The sequence below is a fragment of the Erigeron canadensis genome, chromosome 1 (assembly GCF_010389155.1).
Source record: "Erigeron canadensis isolate Cc75 chromosome 1, C_canadensis_v1, whole genome shotgun sequence".
Taxonomy (NCBI): Eukaryota; Viridiplantae; Streptophyta; class Magnoliopsida; order Asterales; family Asteraceae; genus Erigeron; species Erigeron canadensis.
In genome coordinates, this window is record NC_057761.1 from 32,984,130 (window position 1) to 33,001,218 (window position 17,089).

General features: G+C 32.3%; 2 protein-coding genes and 1 non-coding gene across 3 annotated transcripts; 2 read left to right on the forward strand and 1 right to left on the reverse strand.

Annotated features, from left to right (window-relative positions):
- Positions 1-4,121: 4,121 nt before the first annotated feature.
- Positions 4,122-5,210, forward strand: LOC122590307 (glutathione S-transferase T3-like). The gene has a single exon (XM_043762632.1). It carries the CDS (start codon positions 4,122-4,124, stop codon positions 5,208-5,210), a length of 1,089 nt encoding a protein of 362 aa, XP_043618567.1.
- Positions 5,211-13,864: 8,654 nt separating this feature from the next.
- LOC122590319 (probable 2-oxoglutarate-dependent dioxygenase SLC1) lies at positions 13,865-16,016 on the forward strand. Its single transcript, XM_043762640.1, has 4 exons — positions 13,865-14,125; positions 14,261-14,508; positions 14,655-14,976; positions 15,469-16,016. The coding sequence occupies exons 1-4, from the start codon at positions 13,865-13,867 to the stop codon at positions 15,724-15,726; spliced, it is 1,089 nt and encodes a 362-aa protein (XP_043618575.1). The 3' UTR covers positions 15,727-16,016.
- LOC122586193 lies at positions 15,044-15,201 on the reverse strand. Its single transcript, XR_006321900.1, has one exon. It is a non-coding gene; the product is annotated as a U4 spliceosomal RNA (small nuclear RNA).
- Positions 16,017-17,089: the final 1,073 nt, after the last annotated feature.

Below are 17,089 nucleotides of genomic sequence, written 5' to 3' on the forward strand. Positions count from 1 at the left end.
TTGGATACTATAACTACCTTTTTAAAAGGCGGAAGGAAAAACTGACTAAACTGACCAACACTTCCGATCTTGGTGCCCACCTTACGTTCTAGTCTTACTACTATTACTATTTCTAATGCAAAGTGATAGACTACAAAACTTGATAGAAACCATATTTATTTATGTGTATTACATGCTTATACGATATGCCATAACATTAGTCTAATCAACATTTTTGATTTAATGAAAAATTTGGATAATTATCATACCACTCAAGTATCATCGTACATCAGTGTATCACTTGATTATATATCAAGATCAAATCACTAATTTAGGACTTAGGAGGATACCCAATAACTTTGAGAAAAACGTCCTTTTATGATTCGAACTCATTATTTTACATCATCACTGAGTCTTAGCCCAACATCAACACCAAGATACCACTTCTATATATCTTAAGGATAAGGACTTTTAATTCTATTCAACTTGCTATTATCCAGAAAAGTAGCACACACGTAAACAAAGTTTTTACAATTTTAAGTCGCAGTAACTAGTTTTGATTGTGTGGATGAAATGAATATATATTCATAGAAACTTCAAAGAAACGTCTCATTTGAAAGATGTATTTAAGTAGTTATTTTTAACAGCAACTTTGATTGATTAAAAAGACTAGCTTCCTGCTAGTACAGTACATTACTACCGCGTGATTTGTTGGTGTATGATCACAACAACAGCTGACTTAATACCGATTGGAATGATGGCATGCTGCTACAAGTGATGCTAATATGCTATGCACTTCTCTAGAGTTAATTAATTTGTAGAGCTCCTTTTTGTTTGGTTTAATAGCTTATTGGACTCCATACATACGGCATGTCGTATGTAGTGAATGGCAACCATCCATCTCACTTTAATGTTTTATTGTTGTGAATGAAATTTATGGAGGTAACTTTTTACCCAAAAAATTAAGTTAGAAGGTTAAATTGAGAGAACACCACGAATTCCAATCTCAATTTTCGTATTTTGATTTTTACAAAAAATGCTGAGTGTCTTTTATCTTACAGTATATATCTCTATTGGGGAATATTTGACGTTTCGAGCTTTTTATAAGGACTAACAGGAAGTGAGGATGATAAGGTTGATAATTTTAAGCTTTGGTAGATAATGTAATTTCTTTTTAGCTTTTTGTCTATTATATAGACAAAATCGTATTTTAAATAAATTGTCAGGACATCTCAATGGTCTATCAACACTCTATTTAATATTATAATTGGTTGGCCAAAAACTTTTGGTTTTATGCTGGTTAATTAAGAGAATTTTGTTAACTGAAAATATTCCATGCATGAGCCTTTCTTTATCAAGACTTTTGAGTTATGATTTTGTTTTGTTTGATGATGTACGTATAAGAGCACAAGGTATGGAGTATTTATATATATATTTAACTAGGGAGGTTAGGCGTTGCTGTTGGCGGGTCAGCATCAAACCGAGCCCCACTCGACTCGGCGTCGGATCGTGATTCGTGATCAAATCTATGGAGTATTTATTTATTTATTTTTTAAGTTTGCATAATTCGGACCTTTATGCCGAGCTTAAATATCGATCAAACGTACATAAAATTACAATAAACTTTTTATCTAGTTATATAAAAATAATATATTTAGTACCTGCACAATTCGGTAAGAGTAAGTATTTTTGGGTGGCATCAAATCGTGCAATGCAATGGGTATAAATATTTGCTCTTGGTAGCATCAGATGATTTACTATGGTGGTTCTCAGAGGTGATTTTTATAAAGATAATGTAAATTGTTAAATCATTTTTTTTTCCCTCAAAAGATTGGTAACCCATTGGTAATGTTTTGATTTTGAGGTATTCAATCAAGTCTATTTCCTATATGTATGTGGTAATATTCGTGTAGTTTAAGAATAGAAACAAGATAATTTTATGTCCAAAAAATCTCTTTTTGAGAGAATAAATTAGTAACAAATAGTTTTATGTGTATTTTAAATGATGATGAAGTTTATTTGATTTGTGCAAGACAAGCTTGGAATTATCGTATCGTAGTAATTAAAAATATAACATATAAATTTTAATATATATTAAGTGAGGCAGTTATATAAATGAAAAGTTTGAGTAATAGGATATATATATATATATATATATATATATATATATTAAGATACTAGTCCTAATACCCGTACGATGTACGGTACCTATGTAGATTGTATCATAACGAAATTCGAATATGCCTCATACATGATTCACGAGTATGAAGTAAATTGTGGTTAAAGTAAATCGATGAGCGAAACTATATTATAATAAACAGTAATGATAAATATTGTTTAGTTAGAGTTTGGATTTACCTTAAATTTTTAGAACCACATCAAAATCGAAACTTGTAAGTATAATGGATGATGATAAATAGCCTTAAGATTTCGGATCGTAAACTCAAAATTTTAAGTATTCATGTTAATAATTTATTATAATAAATATAAGTAATAGGAGTTGAAGAAATGAGAAAGAAAAATAAACAATTTATTATTGAGAAAACAATCAATCAAATAAAGTTATTATATTTTTTTGTATTGTTAATAAGTCAAGAGTTAGAGTTTAGTTTTAAGTGTAATAAAGAAATTGAATTTATATACAACTAAAAAAAACTAATTTAACAAAATAAATAAATTAAATGAACACGTGTCGATTAAAAAATTACGCCACATGTCGTTTTAAGAACATATCAATCGTGTTTTAGTTTATTGGTAGATAAGTTGTATGAATATATTGGGTATTTCGTACTAAGTAAAAAACCCTAAAACATACTTATAAGTGGGTATTCGATACATTTTTCTTCAAAAATAAAAATTAAAAACAAACTTTGTCTTAATATAAATGCAATAAACCATTTAATTTTAATAAGAATATAAAAAAATTTAGTAGTATTTTTTTATTAAAATATTTTTTAATAATTTACTTCTCATAGTAATTTAAATTTCTTTAAAATAAAATAAAAAAAATTGTACCATTTGATGATTGTTCAAATACAAATTTCAACACGAATGTTCGAATCTCATTCCCTATATATGTAGGACTATATATGTAGGAGTAGATTATTAGGGAAGATTTTTGAGAGTTTTGAGTTTCATTCCAGACATGTATAGTTCGAGTCCACATACTGTCTAACTGAATGTCATTGTGAAGTCTCAAATGCTAACTACTAACTCGCCGTTAAAAAAAAATATACATAATATTAAAATATTAAAAATATTTAGACTTATTTGATTATTTAATAATTTTCATATGTATACACAAGACTTGAATCTATTGTCAATAATGTATTCTTTTCACATCTAAATATCTAACAGTTATTCGAAATTATTGTGCCCAATATTTTCTTATATTTGAAAAACCAGCATATCTAAAAGTCATCTTGACTTTAGGCCCAATGGTCAAGGGTCGCTTGTCCCGGTATGACTGCAATTGACTAACAAAAAACTAGACACTTAATAATAGGTTCAATTCACACATGGCCTCCGGTGGCTTTCATCATAATATATTAACTAAGAACTTAGACTTAAATAGCAACAATCTCTGTGAGAAAGATATAATCAAAAAATATGGTTAAGTTCTAATTTACTCTTATTGGATTTTTCTAGGTTGTTGTACGTGTTGATGCATGCATCTTGGATTAGTGACAATTAATAATTTTACATAATTAAATTTTAAGAAATATGTCATTTGTTAATAAAACTACTATACACGTTTGAAAAAACTCACGTACAATTGCATATAAACCGTAAAATAAAAATTATAAGAATAAAGACCATCGCCAAGCTTTAAGAGTGGACGGAGTGGGAATAGGCACCGACCGGTACCGGGCCGGTGCACACCGCCCCGACCCCCCGGTACCGGTTGGGTGGGGAGTGGCCTGGGCACCGTGGTGCCGGTTCGGGTGCCGAGGTATTTGACCGTTACAAAAAAAAAGGTGGGCCCCCTACTTTTTCTCTCTCTTTCTCTTCTTTTTCTCTTCTCTTTTTCTTTTCTTCTTCATTTTTTTTCTTCTTTTCTTTCTGCCGCAGTACATCCTCCTCCATTCTTTCTTCTTTATTTTTTTTTTTCAAACAATTAATCCATCTAAAAACCCTCAAAAATGAATAGGGGGAAGAAACCAAAAGAACCCACTTACTCAAATCTACCCAAAAAACGTAGAAACGCGCCACCGCTAAACAATCGCGATATTATGCCACCTCCTCCTTCGCAAAAAAATACGGCTGAAGAGGTGGAAGCAATACCCGAGACCCAAGTCTCGGTTAAAGGTAAAAGAGAGTGTCGAAATTGGGGGAAGGATGAAGAGGCGTGTTTGGCAAAAGCTTGGTTAAACGTTTCTGAGGATCCGTACGTCGAAAACGCCCAAACGGCGGGTTCGTTTTGGAAGAAGGTGAAGTTTCAGTTGGACTCACACTTGAACCGTGAGTCGGGACGTACCCCTGAAATGTGTCGGTCGAAATGGAAGGATTTGAAGCATAAGGTGTCGGGTTTTTGTGGTATTTACAATGTGAAGAAAAGTAAGATGTCGAGTGGCCAAAGTGACGAGGATGTGTTTAAGGCGGCCGTGGCATTGTATATGCGGAAATACAATAACAAGTCCGGGTTTCCGCATGTAGAGGCGTGGCAGGTTTTGAGGAGAGGACCGAAATGGTCGGAGGTTCTTACTTTGGAGGGGATTTGTGAGGAGTCGGGTAGCAAAAGGGCAAGAACAGAAGGGTCTGTCCATGTACGTTCATCAGGGGAGCCGTCGGTCCATATTGACTTGAATGAGGACCACTTGGAGCAAGAAGAGGAGGGAGGGAACGACATGGATGATGCACCAGTACATCAGGCTAGACCCGTGCCACCCCACCGTAAAGCTAAGGGTAAGCAGGCTACTCCTTCCGCCTCTACTACATCTGAGGAGTTCTTGAAGATGGTCGCGGAGTTGAAATGCGACAATGAGGATAAAAAACGAGCTCAGGAGGAGAAGATGCAGATGCAGAGGGCGATGATGGATAGCTATATGGCGGCGGAGGAGGCTAGGAGGAAACGGGAGGAGGAGATGACACGGATGGTCCAGAGTCAGCAGCGACAGAATGATATGGACTTCGTGATCAGGCCACACGATCACCTCAGCGGACCGATGTTGGAGATGGTTTTGGCGCAGAAACGCGCCCTTTGTGAGCAGTACGGATGGCCGGCGCCTTAGTTGTATGTTTATGTTGATTAAGTTTTATGATTTACTTGTTTTCGTATGTTTGAATAAGATTATGTTTTATTTGTGTTTTTAAGTTGTATTAGTTTTAGTTTATTAATTAAAATGTTTTAGTTTTAAAAATAAATAGAAATGAAATTAAATAGAAAAGGGTAGGGAGGGGAGAGGAGAGGTGGTGAAGTGCTCCTAGGTTTCGGGGAGGGGAGGGAAAGAAAAATCAGGGAGGGGAGGGGAGGAGCGGGGAAGCTCTCCCCCCACCCTAATTACCCTACACATACTGTCATACTCGTTGTAATACATTATACATACATCTATATTTAAATCAAGAGTAATATATAAGTAATTACTGAATACAATTAAAAACTATAAATGGAAACGTAAATGATGTATATTGTAAATTGTATAATCATGTACTCGTACGTTTTTGTTTATATATGTATGTAACGGCTTTTTGTTTCTATCTTACAAAATCCATGATCATCACAAAAATTTCACTTTTTAACCAACGAATATCTATTAGTTTTCGGTCAAGAAGTGGTGGTATGACACTTGACGGAGGACTGACGTTAGAAATTAACGACGTTTCCTTTATTGTAAAAATTTTAGAAATAAGATCCATACGAAAACTAAATATGTTTCATTTAATATGAAATTTTGTAAAAAAGTCATCTTTTTATGAACTTTTCCCTTTCTATTTTTATGTTAGTTAAATGTTGGATTAAACATAACAAACTATTTTCGTAATTTGTTAGTTTTTGCTTAATGTCAATAATATACATTAAAAATGATACCTTGCGTTGAATATTATAATTAAAAGTATAATATTTTATGCATGATAATATAACAACCCGATTAATGGGTTAAATCCATAAGATTGTCATTAACAAGACGTCAAGACCTATAATTTTAATCCATCCGCGCAACTTTAATTTCCGGGAAAATTATGTGACCATACGCCTCAATATTTTGATAGTCAATTCATTAACTGATGGCCCGATTCAATAAATTCTCTAGCGAAACAATGTCCGAAATAATAGAGCATGCATAAATGCATTTGACCAGTGTATTGACACAAAACTTAAAATATAAAATTTAGAATAGAATAAAAGTACGTTGAAGATTGGAATTCAATTCAACGGACAGCATTAGCGTATGTCAAAAATTGCTACCCTAAATGTCCTCTTTTTACAAGCAAAAGTTAGTTATTTGATTAGCAGTCAATACTTTCAACCGTGTGATTAATTTCCTTTATATTCTCTAAACTAGCATTAATATTCATGCGTGATGTACGGATATTTTAATTTATCTATAATAAAGTTTATATATTATATATTTGATGTATGTATTATAAAAGTATGTAATGTAAACCTTTTGGTCATGAAAGATAATCATAAGTTTTTAGGACAACAATGGATTGAAAAAAGAGGAGTTTTCACATTCAAATTATGCACGAATAGATATAAAGATCAATTGTTTTCGGAGTAATCTTCTTTACCATCTGATCGATCAGGATGTCTTTGACAGTAGTCATTAATGTCTAAGCATTGGTAACACGATCTATAATATCTTTACTTTCTTATAAAAGAATTAGTCTCTTTTTATTTTAGGTAATTCTATCTTTGAATTACCAGAATTACCATTGACTTTTATGTTTTGCCCTTAATAAATTATAATTTACACTCTAAACTTTTATTTTAATAATTAACACTTTAAGCCCATATATTTTAAAAATTTCTACTATCACAATTACATCAACCTACACCACTTCACACAACCACTACCACCAATAGTACCATCACTGACACCATTAGACTGTCTTCCCCACCACCGCCGCCACATTGTGCGAGTACCATGCTCGTATAATAGAAAAAACATAACACGGAAGCTAAATCCATCCGCCTAAATCTAATAAATCTAATCATATGCTTATAGCCAAATTAAACATATAACCTAAAATTTCATATTGTAAAAAGTTATCCAAAATATGAAAAGCAACATGCTTTCTGAGTAAGCATTATTCTTTGATACCCCAAATCAATTAACTTATAATAATAATAATAATAATAATAATAATAATAATAATAATAATAATAATAATAATAATAAGGGTTATTTACTGAAATGATACCTGGACTATCTACCATATTACTAGTTTCATACCTATAACTTTAAAATTACTCTCATCATACCCCAACTTATCAATTTTTCACTCGGACGATACCTGACTTAACGGGCGTCAGTTTGGCCGTTAAGTTGGGGTATGACTACCGTAAATTTTAAAGTTTTAGGTATGAAACCAATGGTGGATATTCCAGATATCATTTAGGTAACTATTATTATTATTATTATTATTATTATTATTATTATTATTATTATTCTTCTTCTTCTTCTTCTTCTTCTTCTTCTTCTTCTTCTTCTTCTTATTACTATGGTTGTTGTTGTTGTTTTTTTTAATTACACAAAGTACATTGATATTTTTTTGTAAATATTTATATTTATTTTATAAAAGAATACTTTATTTTTATAAAAAAATTATTGTAATTATTTAATTTCTTTTATTAAAAACTATTAATATTTCAAAAACTATTATTTATAATTTTTAATAAAATAATATTTTCTTTTATAAAAGATCATTTTTAGTACAAAGTTTTTATTTTTATAAAAAATATTTTTCAATCTTCTTTTTTAAAGGGGTGAACCGGAAAGAATATCATAATTTCTTGTATTGCATTAATACCTGTACAACTACTATGTAAGGTTTGAATCAGCTCAAAACAGATTTAATCAACTCCATGTGGTGGTATCCATTCAAGACTTCACGTTCATTTATCAATGTTTTACATGAAATTAATGTACTGCTTCCGATTTACTTATTTTTTTTAAATAAAAAAATAAATAAATATGAAATAAATAAAATCATCATGGATATATAATTTGATTGATTAATAGTTTTTAATAAAAAAACTAAGTATTTACAATATTTTTTATAAAAATAAAGTATTCTTTTATAAAATAAAAGTAAATATTTACAAAAAGTATCAATGTACTTTTTAAAATTATTTATTCCTAGATAATACTTTGTGTAGTTAAAACAACAACAACAACAACCATAATAATAATAATAATAATAATAATAATAACAATAATAATAATAATAATAATAATAATAACATCACTTCCATTAGAAATTAATAGGATTTACAAGAAATTATTGTAATAAAATAATAATAATAATAATAATAATAATAATAATAATAATAATAATAATAATAATAATAATAATAATAATGGTTAATTACATAAATGACACCTGGACTATCCACTATATTACTGGTTTCATACCTAAAACATTAAAATTTACCGTAGTCATACCCCAACTTAACGACCAAACTGACGTCCGTCAGGTCAGGTATCGTCCGTGTGGAGAATTGATAAGTTGGGGTATGATGAGAGTAATTTTAAAGTTATAGGTATGAAATCAGTAATATGGTGGATAGTCCAGGTACCATTTCAGTAAATAACCCTAATAATAATAATAATAATCAATATACTAATAACAATGATAAAAAAAAAAATCAAGGGTAAACTAATTATGAAAAAAACCATGCTAATTTTTAAGCCCATAAATCAATTAACTTAGAGTACTATAATAATCAGGGGAGAGGTCTAGAGGTTGTGCAAACCCGATTTCCAGCCGGGGCATAAATTTTGAGGGGACATAAATTTTTGAAATTTATATATAAAATGTATAATATGTTAAAAGTTGTGCTATCGAGAACGAAATATTAGAGAACATAAATTGTGAATTGCTAATTAACCAAATTGTTATGAAAAATGCTATGAGAGCTTCACAGATCATCGGGTAACTAAGTAACTAACATGGTATGTAATTATAAAATTATGATCTTATTATGCATATATATTTTTTTGTTATAATGCTAGCTATCGTTTATAAAAAAAATTATTTATATATTTGAATTCGGTTAAAGTTAGGGCATAGTTTTCTTTGCTCGGTGTTGGTGCATTTTCGGGTGACAACATCATTATAGAAGTTTGTCTTGAGTCTATTGAATATGTACTTGTAATGAACGTTAACTTTTCGCATGTAATAAGTTGAACTCATGTCAGTCAAACTCGTGTTGACCCGGTCAAACTTGTGTTGACTTGGTCGAGCTCGACCTACACGAGCTCGAAATAGCTAACTTGTGTTGACTTGGTTGAACTCGACCTACACGAGGTCGACTAATCAGACGTCGGCCCGGTCCGGTCCATGTTTAAGCCTATATATATAGATGTAAGGTTTAGGTTTCGAAAAAAAAAGAGAAAGAGAGAAGGAGTTTAGGTTGCAACTTGTGGATCTCTCAGTTATTTTCGTTTTCGTTTTCGGATTTTTCGTTTATGAACTTGGTATCTTACTTGTAATTGCATTTACTGAAGTAATATACGGTTCTAGTTCTTATTCATATTCGTGTTCGTGTTGTTGATTGCTTTTGTATAAGGATTTCCGCACTTATACATTGATTACTTAATCTCGTTTGATTCGGTGGTACAAAGGGACTTTCACTCGGAGCCGCCACCGACCAATATGATAATAATAATCAAATATACCCATTAGTAATAACCAGGAAAAAAATAGAATAAAAAAATGGATTAGGAGCTAACCAGTCCCATGATTCATAATAATAGAGAAAAGTTTGCCATTGTTGAATGATCGTAATATGTAGGCATTGGATATGTAGAGCTTCTTAAAACAATAGAAAACTAATATATATCATACGAATCTTGTAACATAAATATTTGTATTCAAAAACTAATAAAGATGTATGAAATATATAATATTTGAATGCGAAATAATAATAAATTTATCAATTTATAAATATCCTAGTTTAAATAGGATTAGGTGTGATTAAAATAAAGAATTAATTAAATAAGCTTTTTAATGAATATCAATAAAAGAACACTTGTCATTTTAATATAATAATGTCATGTGAGACTTTTAGTTTATTGGTAGATACATACAGTAATTATCTTTTAATGTTTATTTTAAGACATTAGGAATTTGAAATTGAAAGCGATTAGAGCTTTTCATTTAATTCATTGTTATTTATAAGAAAATACTAAGTAAGGTTTGACCTTTTATATAAAAAAAAATCATCTAAATTGTATTTTGAAAAATGAACTATTTTATGCGCGCATTTTAACAAGAGCCCATTAAGGTGTCTTTATTTATAGCTACTTAGGGACTTACAACGCCCTCGTCCCTCCTCCAGTTAAGGTTTGACCCGTCCCTTGTTCGTCCAAGCTTGACTCGTTCCCCCACGAATGAGTTATATATATATATATATACTATTAAGAACTTTTTAAATCAAGTCCAACCGATGATTATTCTTTACATGAAAATTGTTTTTTGATTGTTTTCAGAATAACTTATGTGTGATTTTGAAGTTTATAATTATGTGGAGGCATGAATTATCATCCGTTATACAATTATGTGGAGATTTAGATTGTTGATCACATGTGCACGAATATTGCTATGATTACATGTGATTGACTTGCATACATGTTATCATAGCAAAATTCATGCACATGTGATCAAGAATTCAAATCTCCACATAATTGTATAACGGATGATAATCCATGCTTCACACAATTATAAACTTCAAAATTATACATACGTTATTCAGAAAACAATTAAAAAACAACTTTCATGTAAAAAATAATCATCGGTTGGGCTTGATTTGAAAAGTTATCATAGGTTCTCGCAAAAAAGAATTCTCAATTGCATTGAAGATATTTTAGGGGATTTGCACAACCTTGGGCCTATACTAACGGTCCTCATAGGGCTCACATATTTTTTTCTATTGTAATGGTCTATTTTTTCTACTGTCAAGATAGCCACTAGCTAGTGATTTTTGCTAGGGATGGGCGTGGGACCGGTCCCGTACCGGTCCCGGTACCGACGGTACCGGTCCCGAAAATCCCAAAAATGTGGTACCGGTCCCGGTCCCAAATAAGGCGGTACCGGAACGGTACCGGGAAATCCCGTAGTTCGTGGGATTTTCCCGGTTCCGTCCCGGTCCCAATCCCGAAAACCATCAAATTCTAATACCGGTCCCGATCCCACTTGGGACTCGGTACCACTTCCCGGTACCGGGATCGGGATGGTACCGGGACGGGACTCGGGACTTGGGATTTTCGGCTCATCCCTAATTTTTGCAACCTTTTCTTTTGTATGATACTATGATATTTGACTAGTTAGTTTAATGAAAAAACACTATTATTTGTATATTTTCATGTAGGTATTTATCCAGCTTCCAAAGGATTGATTTTCAAGAAATATAAACAATTACAACCAATCACGCTAGATAAATAATATAAACATTAATTACAAACAACCACATCCAATAATAAATGAACCATTGTATCCACATCTCGTAAGTCAAACTTGGATTATAGTAGTTTTTATTGACAACACCACGTGTCAATTGAGATGTTGCGAGACCCGCGGCGGAGGGGGAAGAAGAAGAAGCATTCCAACGATTTCCAAATATGTGTGGGTTCGAGGAAGATGAAGAAGATAATGATAATGTCCTATATGGTAAATATTCTAACGAAGCTAATTCCAGCCAACCCCATTAATCAGGTGGCTTCAGATCTTTAGGTTGTAATAGATAAATCGTTAACAACCATCAGTGTATCATGTTGTTCTAATCAGCCAACCACTCTAACAATCTTTTTTGTTGAAGAAGGAAAAAGAACGGTGGCCGAACTGGTGGTGCTGATGATAATGGATGGTGAAAAGAGTTGTATATTCCTGAAAAGAATAATTTAAATTTGGTACCTTAGCTATTTAAATGACCATACTACCTTCACGTGAAAGACACATAAGGGATTTAACAGAGAAAAGATAATGACCGTTACGTGAAAGGATTGGATTTGAACCTCATTCACCTAAAAACCCTTGTTAATGTCTTTTCCAATATATAAGGACGAAAAATGATCTTTTAGGTAAACAAACTACATGGACAATTTGTGTCGATAACTCAAAATAATTAAGTCAAATGCTACTATTCACTTAAGTCTACACCATAATAATAAAAAAAATGGTAGATTGATAGGAACCGTTTGATTCCATGTATCGAATTGGTACCCACATAACCTCTAGCAGGGATAGTGTCAAGGTAATTCAACCACTTAAATTCAATTTTGCTACTGGCAAGTTTCGAACCCAGATTGCTCCTAGAAAGTAGCAGCCAGAGCCGGCTTTATACTAGTGTGGGGTTAGGCATGGGCCTAAGGCCCACCAACTACAAAGGCCCCCAAATTATCTATACTTTAGCCTATGATTATACGTCTACAACAAGATTTTCCCTAAAGCTTTATAATCTATATAATATCTCTTTTGTTTGTGAACAATAAACCGTTTCTACCATCATCACTTTTCTTGGAAATCAAAGTATTACTCTCATAGAGAAATCCGTATATAGATATGATGATTGTGACATTCAAGTTTATAAAAGGTATGTTGATTATGATTATCCCTAATTTTCAATACTTTATTTCTTGCTCTCTGTCTTTTCATAGTCTATTGCTTTTTGTAATTTCATAGCTCTTTCATCTCTTGCCATTGTTTACAGTTCATCACCGTATAGATACACACTATAATCTTAAACTTATCTTTCTTTTAGTAATTTAATCTAGTAGTGTAAATTGCAGTACATGACTTCGTTTTGTACCTTTTTTTTTTTGCTTTCTTTGTTTATCTTAGTTTTGTATGTTAATTAACAAGGCCCACAAATATGATCTCGCTTAAAGCCTCTAAAAATCTTAAGCCAGCACTGGTGGCAGCTGGTGACCAACTCTTCTACGAAGAGTTGGTTCTACACTATAATAATACCATATCTCTAATACATAGTTTGAAGTAATTAACCATACCAAATGGTCTTGTGATAAAGATGACAAGTGATCTTAGATTCGAATCTTACCTTAGGAAAATTTGCACGCGGTTGTCACAAGATCTTTGAGTGATAAGTTTTTTCATCAATGGATTTAAATTAGAGATCTATTCGGCGATGCGGCTTTCTAATGTGGACCCGATAAATAATGTGTGTTAAAACATTTAATATTCGCGAATAATTAACGCTTAGTAAAAATTAAAAGAGAAAACTATAACGTGATTAGTTTCTTGTCGGCTCAACCTTTATTTTAAACATTGTTTCGACCCAACCTAAAACTTTATAATGTACCATAATTCTGTTACCTTCTAACTTAAATATTTCCAAGTGGATAGATGATCGGATCGGTTAGAACTACTTGGCTAGATACACGCATGAAAATATTTAGTACGCGCGTACGAAACTTGAAAGGGCAATATATTTACTTGTAACTTTTTTATTTCATAAGTCTACATGATGTGCCAAGTAAAATACATTAATTTGGGTCCAAAATAGCTAACTTGATATAACCATAACGGACCCCCTAAGGCTGACCAAACCAAGTCTATATACCGACATCTCCATGATCTCCCCTCTTACTATTTTAAGAAATGGTCAAACCCGGCTTATTTAATTCCCTCGTATAAAATCACATTGATCTCCCCTCTATTTTTCACACAATATTCAAATTCTCAATTTTATAAACAAATAACAATGTCTTTGCATGCCCAACCCTACGTTCATCATCATCTTCAACAAAACATGTACCAAAAAGGTGTGAAACATTTGTGTGACAATGGTGTCACACAAGTTCCAAACAAGTACATTCTACCCGAACTCGAAAGACCACAAAGTTTAGTCGTTGATGGCTGTATCGAGTTGCCCGTTATTGATTTTGCTCAGCTTCAAGGTGCCGAAAGACCTCAAGTTCTTAAAGCACTCTCGAAAGCTTGTCAAGAGTTTGGGTTTTTCCAGGTTTGTTTTAATCTGATCATTGAATTGAAACAATTGTGTGATAATTTTATTCTTAAAACTAACTTAGCCTATTGGCCGGGCTTAATTAATTAAGTAATTAATTGTTGGGAAATGATGATATGATGTTTGATGCAGTTGATAAACCATGGGATTAATAATGAGACTATTGGGAAGATGTTAGATGTGAGTAAAAGGTTTTTTGAGCTTCCTTTTGAGGAGAGACAACGGTATATGTCTTCAAATTTGTATGCACCGGTTCGATATGGTACCAGTTTCAACCAGAACAATGATGGTGTCTTTTGTTGGAGAGATTTCTTGAAGCTAAGTTGTCATCCCATGCAAGATTTTTCTTCTCTTTGGCCCTCTTCTCCTCTTGATTTGAGGTAAAACTAACTCTAGTTATATATATATATACTTACTCTCTATATATTTATATGCATGCATGTATACATATGCACTAAAAAATGTTGATTCCTTGAGCATGTATATACTTGTACCGATTAATTAAAGTCTTTTGGTTTATCAACAGGGACGCAGTTGGCGAGTACTCAACGAAAACTCGTAATTTGTATGAAAGTGTGATGGAGGGTATACTTGAAAGCCTTGGAGTGGCTAATGATGATATTGCCAATATTTCAGAAGAAGGAAACCAACTTATGGTGATTAATTATTACCCAGCCTGCCCACAGCCTCAACTCACACTTGGTCTCCCACCTCATTCGGATTATGGCTTGCTCACCCTTCTTCTGCAGGATCAAATTGAAGGTCTTCAAATCCAACACAATGGCAAATGGGCTACTGTTAAACCCATCCCTAATTCTTTTGTTGTCAATATCGGTGACCAATTTGAGGTTAGTTTTATCCTCACTTATGATCTTAATCATAAAGCTAAAAAAAGTTTGAAACTAGAAAATTGTAGGGCTTTACCCTTTGAAAAAGGGAGCCCTTTCCAGAAATTCTCGACGGCTAAGGCAAAGCCAAAGCCGAGGAGGGGGTTTGGAAATAGTTTTCAACCAGCAATTGACGCGCCTCGGTTATTACCTCATTAGCTGCGTCATTGCCCCAAGCGCAAAGATGCTTTTCAACATGCCCCCGACCTCATCTTTTATAATAGCCTCTCTATCAACCTTTTATTACTATCCACTGATCGATGTGGGATGCACACCATCCCTTTTCTTTCTTTAATTATTCATTACATATCTTTTCATTAAGAAAGATTTTTGTTTTATGATAAGTTGTTAATTGACATTAATAATCCGTAGTGTTTTTTTTATTGGGTAAAAGAGTTCACCCTGGTTAGATTATAATCCTTAGTTTTTTTTTTGTTTTGTTTTTCATAACAGATATTTAGCAACGGAAGGTACAAGAGTGTGGTACATAGGGTGGCAGTCAACTCCATGAGTTCTCGACTCTCTGTGGCCTCATTACACAGTTTAAATGTAAGCCGTAACGTTAGGCCATCATCCAAACTCATCGATGAGCTGAATCCTAGATGTTATAGAGATACAAGCTTTGCCGATTTTCTCAATTATCTTTCGTCTTCAGATTTTAAGTGTAAGAGATTCTTAGAGTCAAGAAAACTACATCAAATCACGATTTAAAGAGATTATATATCCTCATTTAACTTCTTGGTCATAGATATATCATTTTGAGGATTAATGAGTTGTAATTGTTGATTTATTACTTATTAGAGAATGTATAGAAGAAAAGAAGGATAAAGTAATTACTAAATAATGGATGGGTAAGAGATCGAAGTCAATGATGGTGTTAGAATCTTGGATGTGCCAACAGAGTTGACTTTGTAGGCAAGCCAAACCGTTGACATGTACCATGTCAACCTATATTTTCCTGTTAACTATTAGTATTAGTAAATCTGAAAAGGAAATTTGTAGAAGACGAATAAGTCTTTCTAAATTTATATTACCTACTTCAATGTCGTTTTCATTTTTCATCACGCGTATTGAGATTACTGATGAGCCACTAGTCTACCCGATCATCTCGATCATCTTCACTCTCCATAACAGGAAACCCGGCCACATAGATGAAATAAAAAACCTTGCCCCAGTATGGAACCTAAATTTTTTGTCACATGTGAAACATGAACCAATGATCTCTCCATTATTAAAATCATTGGGTTCCTTAGCTCAACCACTTGGACTAATGATCATTAGTGTATATATCTACAAACTTATAGCAACCAAATACAGTCTCATCTTTCACAAACGAAAACGTTGTTAGTGTTACTCTTATCCTAAAGTAGTTAGAGCTAAAGTTAATAAAATGACAACAAACGACATATAAATAAAGCTTTTAAGTTTTAAATATAATTGTTTAGGAGGTATTTTTAACGTAATTTACTTATTTTAAAAGCTTCATCTAGTTTCAAAAGCAACTTCAAAAAGCCTTTTAAAAGCTTATTTTATTTGAAAAAAAAAAAAAACTTAAACAAAGCTTTTGAAAATTTGAACTCTATGTTTTTGTAGCTTAGAAGAGTAAATAGGCCAACTAAAGCAAAGTATCTGTCGTTTATTGGGCCTAGAACCAAACCACATAAAGCCATTAAGGCCCAGCTCTAGTGTTATTCAATGGGCCTAGAACATATTTTTTGTACCATACTAACATGAACTCATGCAGTCATGTATAGTTGGGTCGGATCGGATCGGCGAATTGGTTTTATGATTAGTTATTTCGTTTTTAAATTTTATAAATCAGTAAACGAGGTTGTCGAAACAGTGTTAATAAAGAAGATAATCTGGCTTCTAAATAATTCACTGCCAACGTATTATGTACAAATATTTATTTTTTCAGATATTTCTTAAGAAAAAATTGATTATAATAGTATAAAAGAGGATTTATGTAGACGTATGTTGTTTAGTGTTTTGACCCGTTGACTTTGGTTAAACTACATGAAACATCACATATTAGTAATATTAGGTTAAAATTTAATTTAATGCTATATAAATT